We start from the raw sequence: 14,707 nt of genomic DNA, 5'->3' as shown, positions 1-14,707 counted from the left end.
GAGAAAATCGACAATTATGTAAAGTAAAAATATCTCCAAATATCCATGTGAATGCATTGTAAATTTCGTTATAACTATTGACTAACAAACGCGTCGACCAGCCAATAAAAATGTACATTTAAAAAGACCAATAAAACACTACAAAAGAGAATATTTCCGCACCTGTAGCCGCTGAAAGTGAGCGCAGCTGGCAATAATGGGTGCGAAATAGCGTAGCATTCTGGTGATAGCGCTAACGGATATCAACGGTCACGGATACGGATACCTACGGATACGGATACTTACGGATACGGAACCGACGATAAGTCACAGCGTCAGTTGTTCGAGTAATTATCGTTAAGGTTTCGGCTGCAATTTTGAATTCGTGACGTAATATGCAATTAAGTAGAGTGTTGGTTTATAGTTTGAATTAAACTGCAGGTATTAAGTTTGATATTAATAGCAAAGTTAGTTTTAGATTGTGATATGTTAGTTAATTACATTAGATTTTAAAATGAAATGTAGTGACTAATCAAACATTATTATTATAAAATGTAACTAACGAAGTTATTGTAACATATTCTATTTCAACAGTTCAAAAACATAGTTTAATTCAGTTAAACATGATGGATGTTTTTAATTTTTTTTCGGTGTTTAGGCAGTGTAAACCTACGTTAACATACCGTTGGATATTAAATTATTAACATTTGGAATTCGTAATTCGAGTGCAGTGAGGTATGCGCATACAAAACGACGAATGTGTGAAAACTAAAATTCAAATGCAAAAAATTGTTTCTTCTATTGTTGAAGTACATCGCAATTAAAATATTAAAAGTATGTTTTATATAATTATGAACTGTTTAAATATAATTAAAATACTTTTGTATAATTTTTACAATCGTTTTATTAATTTAAACAAATCTACCAAAATAAGACGTCTGTAGTCGTAATGTAGTAAACTAAATCTACTCCTAAGAGTCTAGACCCTATGTTCTCCTCGTAGTAAATCGTTGAACCCAAGATAAATGTCTGTTAATTTATAACTATTATATTAAATCTACACTAAAAGTCACTTAACGGTGGTCTCTGAGTGAGATTTAGTATCTTATTTATGTAATATGCTACTATATTCACTAACCTAGGAACATTAGACCTAATTTGACAACAAACTCGTCGACATGTTAAGCTGTAAAAGCTCTTTTTTGCTGTAACACTCGAGCTTTTTGTACCGACTACATAATTCTCATAAGTTTGTATGTTGATGTGGAGAACTTAACCCTTCATTTACAAGTTATGTAACAAAAAGCTGAGATATGAAGCTGCAATAAATTTTCGATGCCAGATAGAGTTTTGTAACATTATCAAAGCTTCAATAAGCTTAAAATCACAATATCTTTATTCTTATTTGTATAAAAGGTGATCGTAAATGTACATCTGAGGTCGAAACTGTAATGTATTTGTCCACAAACATACAAACGTATCGACGTGGGAGCGATATATCAAATCGTCCATTATGCCGTATGCGGGCTAAGGTCCTTAGGGAACCTCCCCTGCAGATGTTTATGTGATTGTAGAAAAATCATTTATTTACGTCAGCGATGCACGCTCGTATATTTGTACCACGGGATTTCAATTGAATTAGTTCGTGGTATGTTTTTTTTATATTTAATTTATTCAAAATTACAAATCTTACAATTTAAGAAATACGTGGCACATCAATTAGTTTTGTTTTATTTTATTAAATTGAATGGAAATGATGGGCATGTTTAAATTGTTAGTTCTCTTTACTCATTCTTTGTTTTAAAGAGAAAATAGTTACAAATCATATTTTCGTAATATACCCCAATCAAATTAATTTGCGGACTGTGCAAAAGTCAAACCATTATGTCCCGCTAACCGCATCGTGTAAATCAATTGACATTTGCCGGGTAATCCAATTGAATTGATTCTGTACATCATTAATTGTTCAAATCCGTGGCAGGATGAGCGTGTAATGTGACATGTGACGTCACGGCACTGGCCACGCGCCAGACAAGCCGCATTGACGTTTTATACTTGACGTTCTCGTGTCATGTTTGAGAATATATAGGCCTACAAGTTATCTGACCCGGTCATAATTCAATCTAAATTATGACAGCTTACTAGCGCCTGATCAATGCCAAAAAAGTAACACAAGGTCCTTTTCGTACTGTAGTTGTTATTCTTTCTTTTATGCTATTTTCTACAATGTATGTTTTACATTCTGACAACACTAACCATGATAGTATCACTCTCTCGGGACTAGATATCCTCATTAAACTATACCTTCTCATTCATCAGTCGTAAAGAAATAAACGAGAACTGCCTAAACTTGTAAAATAAAATTAGTTTCTTGTAGGCTCATTATAAGTCTTAAACGAAACATCATTGTAGAAACACACAATTTTTCCTCAGTTTTGTTACGAATAAGCACTTCCTCTATAGTTAAGTCGGGCAATGTTATTATTATTTTTATATTATTACGCGATCTCTTAAGATTGCACTACTAAGATTATAGGCACATAATTCGGTACAGTAAATCCCAGAAAACTACGTGATTTAATCAAGAAATGTTAACCGTTAATGTGTTAATGTTTTGCGTGCGATCGCAATCCGCATTGCAGCGCAGTGGGAACACGAGATGGGCGGAGTGCCTACGACACCTATAGCCTATATTAGCTAACACTAGATTAGAAACAGCTAACACTAATTACATTATATAGTCTGCATTAAAACGCAGTAAAGAAACTGTTTTGTTAACTTTATTAAAGTTTTTAAATTCCATTTAAAATTGGTCAAGGTCGTATAACGACGGTTAAGTTTTGAACACTGTGGATCGTTATTCTTCCAAATTTAAAAGAGACTTTATTTTTGAAATAGACATTTTTCTTGTAAACAGCTGCTATAATCATAAAATTATAGTCCTTACAAACTTTCACTCACCAATTACATCTAAAAAATACGTGTTAAGTTAACTACAAAACAGTATTCCTTTTTTGGGTAAATAAGTAATGCTTTCCACATTAAGTTAAGTCATGTAATGCACTCGACCTTTATCCAATGCATTATCTCGCATTTTCCAACTAAACTTTACAAGCACAGTACTTTCTGCGGACATTGTTAACAGACACTGTGCTTGCAATAAAAGTTGCAATGATAGATACATGTTGTTTAAACGCTGGTTGATGTTGAATCTTACACAAGTTTGTTCTGTTTTGTAACGTTTACGCGCTTTGATTCCTTTGAGCTTATATGGAGGTGTGCACACTACTCGATTTTTAGTTGTGCAACTAAACAGTTGAATCGTCTGCGAAACAATCGACGATCGCACATTTGTGCGTTAGTTTAATCAAGGGTGTGCGCCCGCTGTTCTTTTGTTTAAGTTCGTAATTTTGTGACACTAAAATTCGAGGCTTCGAAATACGCTATGCATTCTTTTAAAGCATCGAAATAAAAGACTTCTTTTAGTTTGATCTCGTTCTAGCAATTTTTCAAGAAGAAATTCCTACTGAACAAAATACAGAACTTTCTTGTATAAAATCTGAATAGAAATCAATTCATTACGAATGCTGTTTCATTGTACAATTAATATTAAAACTTCAGTCCTGTTCAATCTGCGACCGCAGGCGCTTTGCGAACGTCAAATTGCTTCCTATTGCTATAACATAAAGTTCGAAGTTATTAAGCAAACTGTTAGGGTAACCCGGCTGATGTAAATATACGTAATGAAGTATGCTTTCGCATAAAATTCACCTGCTTTCAATTTTATTAATATAATATCACTCACGCAATTTTACTTTTACGAAAGTATCCAGTATAGAGTCATTTGTATAACGTACAAGAAAGAATTAAAAATATACGTAAATAGTATGTATTAAAAAATAGACATTTCATACAAAGCTTGAGATAAACTTTAGAGTATTATGCTAATAAACGATTTTATTAACGCTAAGCTTAAGTACTGAAAATCTTTTTCTCTAATATTACATTTATTGTGTCTAAGTTTAATTACGCTAAATAAGCAACGTTAAAGATTTCATTAAAGTATTTATATATTTAATTTTAACTCAATGTTGGGTCTAACGAGCAAATAATCCTCTCATTAAGAATCTAATGTACCGAATAAAACTTCAAAGAAATGTAAAGAAATTGTTATTTAGAATTTACTTATAAAATTAATTAGTAATTTTTTTATAAACCAAAAATTATTTAAAATAATTTTTTCCTACGAAACATTTCCTTTTATGTCATCGAAATCGTGACTAAAAAAACTAGTATTCATTAAAAAACCGTCCAAACTCGCGTGTTAAAAACTACTCAAAACTTAACCTATTATATAACTATTCAAATATTGTACAGTCGCTTTCCGACATGTAGAGCACAAATAATAAGCGGCTCATTAACCGGCGCCATGTCTTTTTTATTTTTTTTAATTCAGTCGGCATCGGTTCGCGTGTCGTACAGCCAATGCAGAATGCACGTCATCTAAATAGTAGGGGTTATTGCTTGCTCAAGTTTTAATGCTATAGTTTTTGTTGTTTATAACTTGTTTTTAGTTTTGTGGCACGCTATTTTATTACTTGCATTCCTTAAAATAACATGTATTAAAAGATTTACAACAATTACAGATTACAGCGAACAAAAATACTTAATATATTCTGTGTTAATGTCATTCGATATAAACAAAACGCAAAGTTTACACTAGAAAAATACTTGTACATGGCAACACGAACGTTACACGAGAACAAATTACCATGGATTTGATGCCGTTGCAAAAACGTTATAGTCGAAAAAAAAACATTTGAGAATGAATGACGCTTCAACGACAGCCAGCTGTTTCCTCCGCACAGCTGATCGACCGGATATTGGCTGTTAGAGAGCTACAACTGTCCCTCTCACGCATATACACCCGTCCCTTTCGAACCTTTTAATTCTTCACCCCTCATCCCCTTAATGAGCACGACTTTCAATATCACAAGTGCTGCATTCACGGTTTTTTTATGACTTGTAATGATTGGAATTGATCGAGCTAATGTCCTTTTACAAAGATTTTAGTCTTTATGACTTTTATAATTTCATCTTACGTATTGATATTTTTTACATAAAGTGTGTTAAATGAAAATAAAATTTTAAACGCAAAAACTGTGCTAATAACCTCCTTTGTCCATTTTACACGGGCCATTAAAAAAAATCGGTAACACACTCTAATTTCAACTGGCAGCATAGAAATGGTAAAACGCGATGATTTTCGAATTTCGAACGTATGAAACAAAAATTAATTCAAACGGAACGGGGAACGCTAAACACAGGGCCGCGGGCAACCGGGCTTCAACTGACACGTTCCAATTTTAAAACTTTAAAGCCTCGTGATTAGAATTCCGAATTCGGTCCGCTAACGATGGGGTTGTTAGTAGTTCCATTTGTTTTTGGAACCATACTTACATAACTATTGTTAGAATTGTGCCATATCTGTCTATACATATAATAAAATTGGAGTGTCTGTTCGTAATATCAAAAGAAAAATTTCAGATTTCGGTCTGTATGTCTTCGTATTCTTCTGTACTCGGCTGGGCCGATTTAGACTGGACTTTCACTGAAGTGTAGCTGACATAAACGGGCATATTATAGGCTACTTTTTATTTTTATATTGCGTAGACGAAGTCGCAAGCAACAGCTAGTTTAAAAATAAAAACAGATCACATAGTCAAATTATAAATGGCTTTGTTGTTGATTTAAGAATCTATTATTGTTAGTCTGAAATCTTCTTTGTATTAAGGGAAAAATAGAATCAAATTTCTCCACAAACGATTTGATTTCCTATTCATATTAAAAGAAACTTAATTATACCTTCAAAATAATACCGTTTCATTTTCTTAATGAAGAAGGGACCGCCCAGAATATTCTTTGATTCGACAATTTGGCTAATTGAAAAATATATCTCGTTCACTTTCTTTCAATGTTTTAATTTTCTTTTCTTGTCAACGGTTGTAATTAATATTTGTAAAGTTACACTAAATTAAAAAAAAAAGATTAATTAAATATCAGATTACAAGGAACTTTGAGATCCTGTGTTAGACTTAAACATTTATTAAACTAGTTTTTGCTCGCGACTATGTCCAGCTAGTATATTATACTCTTAAACTTTTAAAATAATCATGGAGTTGCAATTTTTATAGCTGTGTCCCAGCAGTAGAAACAATAAAGAGCTATACGAGTTTTAATTATTAAAATTTACTTATGAGGCATAAAAGGCTGATAAAGTTCAAAGAGGTTAAGACCTTAATTTTTGTTAGTCTCTTAAAACGTAAGTTTAAATAGACATTGCTAAGCTTTACGACCCTAATGAATTGGACGTAAAAAATCTTTATTTGCCTTTTTAATACCCAACACCAGGTCTACTTTATTTACTACCGTTCAAAAGCTTTAAAAACGCAGTAAAATATAGAGCTTTTTCTCACAATGAACCTTTTCAAGATTTTTCTAACGGAAATTTTATGTTTAAATTCGATTTATATTAACCTTCGTGTTTTTTTTTCAGGTAAGTTTTCAGTAAATTAAAAGATCATACAAAAAATATCAATGAAAACCTCAAGTAAGGTAAACTTTTAAGTCCTTTTTGATAAGTAAATATATGAAATAACAAGTCGAATGAATTTTACAAAACAGTAAATTTATCACTTTTTAATTTTACATATATTATTATAAACAAAAAACTTAATGAAACTATTTCAGTATTGAATAACATTCAATGATTGCTTGTGCAGTCTTTGTATGTATAACTCAAAAACTACTGGGCTGATTTGTAAAATTCTTACACCAATAAAAAGCTACGTTATCAGTGAGTAACACTGTTTTTTTTATTCTTTTTTTAATTTTACGCGTAAGAAGTCGCGAGCAACAGTTAGTTATAAATATTTATCATCCAATTATCAAAGCTTCGTTAGTATTTCCGTCGCGAGAATCTCTTTGATGATTGCGGTGACTGAAACCTTAAGAGACATGTCAATTACTACGTTCAGGATAGAATAATGATGTAATATCTAACATGTATTTTTTTAATTGCATTAAAGTTTAGAGTATTCAACGTGTTTAGCAGATTGGCTGATTTCCGAGAATGATGATTTTCCTACCTTATTTCGTATTGGGGTTAGTTATATTAATTTATCGTCTTTGACGATACTGTACAAGGATATTGGTGTCTCTTTTCTTTTTTTTAAAGAAACAGAAATAAAAATAAAGCGTTCGAGGGCTGGAAATCCTCAAATTTACAATTTTACAAAAAGGCAAAGAGTCTGCCTTTAAAGTAGTATACGCAGTGAATTTTATGTAATAAGAAAAATTTCCTTGGTAAATTTATATTGCTTATAGCTTTATGGAGATTCTTGGGACGGAAATAAGACGATATCTCGTGAATTTCCGTCAAGCAAGATAAGACGTTTGCTTAAATAATTTTACCTTAGCTAAACGCTTTGCTTTGCTTACCTGTAAACGCTTGTCATTTTATAGTAAACTTTAATCAACAAACATGTAAGCTTTGTAAATAGGATATAATCTCTACAGCGATAAGATGGCAAAAAAAATTGATGTTTTAATTTACACATATAATAAAATTGGAGTGTCTGTTTGTAATATCAAAAGTAAAATTCCAGATTTCGGGTAGATGATGTATTTGCATTGCTGATAACGAAAATCGCATTCTTTTTGTCTGTCTGTCTGTGTCCGTAAGTATTGCGAAATGTAAGTAACTGAAAATCTGCACATTTAAATTATTTAGTGCAAGGTAAAATTTATTATGTAGTTAAATTTATTACATATTTATAACCAATTTTCCTTATCCAGTTTCATTGGCATCAACTATTCGGCGTAAATTTCAAACTGAAAATCGTTTCTCAAATTACTAATGGAGGCAATTAATAGTTTCAGCAATTAACGTGCTCTAACGCCGGTCGTTACAGATTCTCTCGAAGTGAAATTAATATTAAAGGATTGGAGACCTTTATCATAAAAAAAAACATAGAGACGAATTGAGTACCTTCTTCTGGGAAGTCGGTCGATAAATAATATTTATTTTATGTTGAAAGACGTCGAGTGTCTATTTCGATTAGAATTTTATCACTTAAGAAGTTTTATCTATACTAATATTATTAAGAGGAAAGATTTGTATTTTTGTATGTATTGAAATAACTCAAAAACTACTGGACCAATTTCTTAAATTCTTTCACCATTATAAAGCTACGTTATCAGTTACCCAGGTTTTATTTTCACGCGAGCGAAGTCGCGAGCAACAGCTAGGACATAAATTAACAACTCATTTAACCCAACTATAGCAATGACATTTGATATTACGATAATTGGAATGATTAATAACGACCATATTATAATTGTTTCCCAAATTATTGTACTGTGTGCAAATCGTATGTCACATTTGACGACATAATCCCGGTTTAGTTTTGTTAATGACGTCACGTTTGAGCTACGTGCTCGAATCTGCGGTTGCGGTGGCAGTACGCGGTATTGTGACGTGACGTGACGTGACGTATCATGACGTTGCAATGGACACTACAGCGTCCGTTTTGATGTCTGTTATTTGCAAATAACGAGCTTCACCGACATAACTTTATTGTTTATTACTAACTAGTTATTCCCGTGGGGCTTCATCCGCGTAGAATTATAAAAACATTATTTTATTGTTTAGATTTGTCAAGTTCTTAATTGCAAATGTCAAAATATTAATCAACTTACTATGGCAATCCTTCCTTGATGTTGGCAGCAACTTATGGTCTCTTTTCCACATTAGGGTTTTTATCCAAAATATTTAGCCCCTAAGTTTAATGGCGTGAAAATATATAGCCTAAAGCGTGACCTAAGTGTAGGGCTTTTTATTAAAAAAGGATTCTTCAAAAATATGCTGCAATTGCTGACATCTTAGGCAACAAAAAAGTGTGTGTTTACGCTTTATTATAATAGTATAGAAGTATAGATTGCTAATTGCAATTATTTCGTTGAGAACACAGAAGTAGTCTGAGTACGGGAGATAATTTGATGCTTTAATATTTCTTCCGCATTTTCAACTCTTGTCAAATAACGGTCTAGAACTTGCTGTACATTTTAGATGACATTTGTAACAGCGGAAGCTTCGTGCTTTACATTATTTATCAGCCAGCGCCGACATTTGCATTTCTACAGTATATTGAACAAGTTTTATATTTTGTCATTCAATATTAAAAGATAAGGCGCCGGCTGCGGGAATATTTTTTGGCGTCTTTACGAGGGGATTTTGGGGGAGTCGTAAAAATTAAGCCCGGTCTTCCTTCGGGAATTATGCGGGAAAGTTTTCATTAAATATAGACGTGGTTCGGCGAAATGTTTTGTCGCATCATACTTAATTATCTTGTTCCGTGCACTCTTCCTATATCTGATCGTTATTGTGTCTTTGATCTTGTAGAAAAACATGAAGTCGATGAACCGACTAAATTTTACCAATTACATAAATATTTCCTAAGTCAAATGTTTGTTTAATATTTAAGGGTTCAAACAAACTTCGGAAAGTCCTTGAAATAAATTCGTACGTTTACTTAAGAAAGTTTATTAAAGATGTATAATCTTAAGTATTTAATTTACTGCCAAGAGTGTGTACCTAATCCATTAGCGATCTGTCCTCGAATACGATTGATAACATTTCCACGTGTACTAAATTTAGTCTACCTTTTATATCTTGTATTTTTAACACAGTATATGATATATGTAACTACTCTATCAGTCTTACTTTTATTTTTAATTATACATAATGGAAAAAAAATGTGTATAAAACGAAAAAGGAAGTCATTCATGTAAAAGATTACACAAAAAAAAGATATAAATTGTGCAAAAAAGAGTACGGACCAAGAGTGTAAATGTTGATTTAAAAATAAAAAAGTATACATTAGTGTAGATTCTTCATACTAAAAGACTTCCTTAGGAAGTCTGCAATGAGTTATCACCATGCTGTAATATGCTTTATTTTCATACGATGGAAAACGTGAAGTGGCAACTTTAATTCGACAAAGTAGCTATTATTCCACTGCCCTGAAATCCGCATCTAAAAAGATACCTTGCATCTTTAATCGACGGAGTTATAGAAAGAATTTATTTCCACTCCTCCGCGATCACTATAAAGTATGTAAAAGCGAAATAAAGGAACATTTTATTATCTTAGGAAAGCCATTTATAAAAAACTGATATGAAGAAAACGACAATTCAAGTTTAACATACACCTCTAACTGTCCGTATAGAATACTGGAGTACCGCGCACGTCTGCATAAGTATCGTACGTAATATATTCATTTCGTTGACTGTACTTTCCTAAATCTCCCATTCTCCACTCCGCATACATTTTGGGTGGGTAATTTTATTACAAATTCATATCAAGTTTTCCTTTATTCAAAGGCTCGAGCGAGGAATACTTTTTGCGTTAGGACCCCAGCAGTAGCTTTAACTTATTACGTGACGTCATAAAGTGTACCAACTGATGTACTTTGGTAATTTTATAACCTCCCAACTAATAAAATTATGGTAATAAGGTATTGTTTACTGAAATACGTGTGCATGCATGAATGATTAGGATTTTTGGTTTTAGGATTGATTGCAGTTTTCAACATGTTACGAACTTTTCTAACTATATTTTCCAAATCAAATATTATATTAACTAATTGTGTATAATATTAAGCCTTTAAATGTAGTTTCTGTTATTTTTTAATTCAGATAATTTGTATATTTTTTACACGTAGAAGAACTAAAGAAAACAATAATGGTTCAAAGGCGATATGTTCTCATGAATTTTAACGCTAACGCGGTTAGCCGCTGTCTGAATAATGCACGTGTCGACACTGGTTAGGGTTGTCACAAGCAAAATAAATAAATAAAGCGCTGGATTAACGAACATAAAAAATAACAATTCCACCGAACAACTCAGTTTCTTAGCAATGTTTTGGTTATTTTGCTCATTAAGTATTTTAATAATTTCGTTTATGTTATTGCTGTAGGTAAAGTTGTTTATTGGTCACCAAAGGAGAGGCTCCTTTAATGTAAATTTATTATAAAGATCTTTACTAAAGAGACAATTTAACTACTTCCGCCATACTAGTTGTAGGAAATTGTCAACCCTATATGTACGGTATAGGGAATCAATAAAGCGTTCTTCGATGCCGTCACACTCTTTATTGCCAGCTTTTATTATAAAAATGAAATTGTTGAAGCTAAAATATTAAACTATTTTCCTTCCTTTGGCTTTATTAACCTGTTCAAAGCAGCGTCGATGCTAACACCAACTATATGGTTTTTGTAATTTTTCTTTACTTTTAAAGTGTTTATAATATAGTTGGTAGTTTAAAACTTGGCACCTTGATTATAAAAGCTTTATAACATTTTGAAAACCTTAATATAAGGTACCAGTAATTTAATTTAGAATATACGTTAATATAACTTAACCGCAGCTTAGTTAAGGTAAAAATCGCGAGACACATTCCTTCTTAATGCTGGGAGACTTCAAACATTAACCCGTAAAGATCTTCTAAGAAAATATTCCGCAACTTAGGGGCCCCTGTACAAATATACTAACGGTCTTCCTCTGAAATGCACTACTAAAATTGTCCACACGTGTTTGATATATTACGTTCGAGACCGGTAGGTAATTTTTAGATCTACGGAATACATATCTCATATACTGATACGCAAATGTAGTCCTTATCTGCTAACAATAGTGTTTATATTTCTTTACATGCTGTCAAAATATTTGAACGTAAACGCATTTGTGGCAGTGATATATGAAACTCTTAAAATATCTAATGGAGGACTTCATATAGTTTCACTAGTCATTTAGTATGCAAAATTACTGGAACATTGTTTATAAAGTAAATTGGACGTAAAACAAAGTTTAACTATACGTCTCGCTTAATTGTTGCTTTGATCTGTACTTACATATTTGTATTAATTAATTCAGGAATTATTACTTTGAGTTAGCAATTACTTAACTTTTCCAAATCTTAAGTTTACCTCCATTTATCCCGTTATAGTCAACAATCTTGAAATTATCACAAAATATTAACTAAATAAATATCTATTGAATAGTGACCACTAATATATTTATTTAACGCCATCTATTTTAATAAAAGAATATTAAATCGACATTCCCCTACACCACCTTTAACATTAATTCCACCTTCACGTCAATACTGGATGACCACAATTCCAAGACGTCTTTACCCTTCTCTCCCATGTTTCAATTGGTCGTTTTAAAAGCAGACGAAATTCCACCTTAACACATAGTAATAACTATTACTTTTCCTTGTACACCTGCTTTAATTTACGACACAGGAGCACCTTTGGGGTTTGGTAAGCCTCGGACCCGCAAGCCATTATAAGGTAGCGAATAAAGATGGCATGAAGAAATTTCACTTGAACGTCTAATTTGAGAGGAATGCGTTATTTGCTGACTATAATAGTATTTAGGGAATAAAATGTTTCGAGAATACATCTTATAGGATCCCTCAATGACTTGAGGCTATCGATTACTTCGCTTGACCATATATTTACGTCCCTTGTGTACGTCAAGGCACTATATTGACTACACAATTAATGTTGCCAACATTGTAAGCCTAAATTGACATGAATTTATTTGCTTAGAATAATTAAACTCAAAAAAACAAAATATATCACGTATGAAAGTGTGACATAATTTTCTTTTGCATAATATTCTATGTTTTAGTATAAGTTTTACCATATTTTCTTAAACATATAACCAATATAACAGAGCCTCTCACAACGAGCCTCAAGTCAAGCTTATTGGACTAGTTTTGCCTACACTAGCCTCCTGTTCCCTTTTTCTAACCGTAATTTTTCGGTCACGCATACTTATAGCAATTTGAGCATCGCCTTTTGAGCAAACTTTTTCCATCCCATTAAATTCATATTATACTCAAAGCAGACTTCTATACTAATTTATTGTCTCCGTATTAATCCAGAATCGATGGAGGCTTAATTAGATCGGTATCGGATGCGGGCGGTGCACGAGAGACACGGGTCTTGCAACTGATGCCTTGATTGAAATGCACTAAGCTGCGTCTATTTGGTTTTAAAGGATTGTGTATTCTGCAGAAATTATCGTAATACGGGATGTTTACACTACCGATACATTCATAAAAGCATTATAATGTAAAAAAAAATTGTATTTTTTGTAATTCAGGAGAAAAGAGAATTAGAACATGTAATTGTGTAATTATATTTAGTAGTAAGAATAGGTATCTAATATCGCTGCATTAGCATTATCTTAATATTAATTAAAAAATACACTAAATTACAGGTCCTCAGTTTCTGGGTAGATTTCTTTTTTTTATTTTAAGTTAAAATACAATCGTGCATCATTATCATATATCTCACGTAAACGTTAGGACGTTTGTATCAAGTGTAGGGTTCAACATCTTCATTAGTCCTCATCGTTTCGTATGCAATGCACAATCGATGACGTCATAACGACCTCAACGTACCAGCAGTTTGTATACGTCACAATACTAGACGGTATAGGGTTGTGAAGTAAACAATTGTTGGATTCTCTCATAGATTTCCTGTCCAAATAGGTCCAAATATTCCATAATATATGTTCATCTCTTTAATTATCAAATTCCAATTGTCAATTAAAAAATAATATAGAATATAGCCTATGTTACTCAGTGAAAATGTAGCTTTTTAATGATAAACGAATGTTTGAAATCGGCCGATTAGTTTTTAAGTTATTTCAATACATACAAAAATACAAAACCACACATCTTTTCTCTTTATAAAATTAGTATAGATGTTCAGGTGATAGCAACCCTACGTCGATGTATGCATTGCCAAACTATCTACGAATCTAGCGCTGCAACGGTAGGCTTTCCGTGATATATTGCTAGTTTATGTATCGATTTGGACGCTTATTCAAAACATTCATATCATTTGTCATAAAGAATGAAAGCTGACGTAGTCCCATTTATTTCAATAGATCTTGGTGTAACAAATACGGATTATTTTCCGGAATTAGATTCGGATTAGTTCCCAAACCAAAACAGTTGAATGTCTGCGTTTTTTATTGTATGTCATTAATATATAGGATGGAAATAATTCAATCCCTCTAAACATATGTTCTAATAAGACTACCTCACAATTAAACACCAAATAATAGGCATATTTTAAAATCAGAAGTCGTAACAATTAACTAAACTTATGGTAGTAGCATCACCTTAACAGTAGTCAAAACCCTACCATTGAACACGGCCGTTCACCTCATCTCCCCTCAAATATCAACTAAATAGGGAACCAAAATAAATTCCCACCCTCACCCTAATTCGAATCAACGTGGAGTATCCCCTTACTTCACCCTACGCGTTGCCATAGCAACCCTCCACCCTCGATGCATCGAACCCCGTAAACATTTCAAATATACTGCAGTTTCAGGTTCCCAGACGGCGCGCTTTTAATGTTTTTGGAGCCGCCAGTCTTTTATTGGGTATTCCGATTGCTTTCGCAAACAATAAATAAAGTGTCTGCTCTTTAACACTAAATTGTTCGAAGTTTTAAGTCTTAGTTTATTGGTCTTTTTTTGAAGTGTATGAAATTATTCTATGGCATTTTGTGTAAATAATTGAAAAAAAAAATGATATCTGATTAACTATTTCTTTTACATTTCTTTTTCTAATATTGA

General features: G+C 32.4%; 1 protein-coding gene across 1 annotated transcript in view; it reads left to right on the top strand.

The window, feature by feature from the left end:
- The first annotated feature begins 10,847 nt into the window (after nucleotides 1–10,847).
- Nucleotides 10,848–14,707, top strand: part of LOC106105364 (B-box type zinc finger protein ncl-1-like) — a 7,324-nt gene continuing 3,464 nt past the window's right edge. Inside the window, exon 1 of the mRNA XM_013285654.1 lies at nucleotides 10,848–10,865. Within this exon, the coding sequence (XP_013141108.1) occupies nucleotides 10,848–10,865 (18 nt within the window). The remainder of the gene's footprint in view (nucleotides 10,866–14,707) is intronic.

This window comes from Papilio polytes, unplaced genomic scaffold, assembly GCF_000836215.1.
Source record: "Papilio polytes unplaced genomic scaffold, Ppol_1.0 DF822845.1, whole genome shotgun sequence".
NCBI lineage: Eukaryota > Metazoa > Arthropoda > Insecta > Lepidoptera > Papilionidae > Papilio > Papilio polytes.
This window is presented reverse-complemented; position numbering and strand designations above follow the sequence as displayed.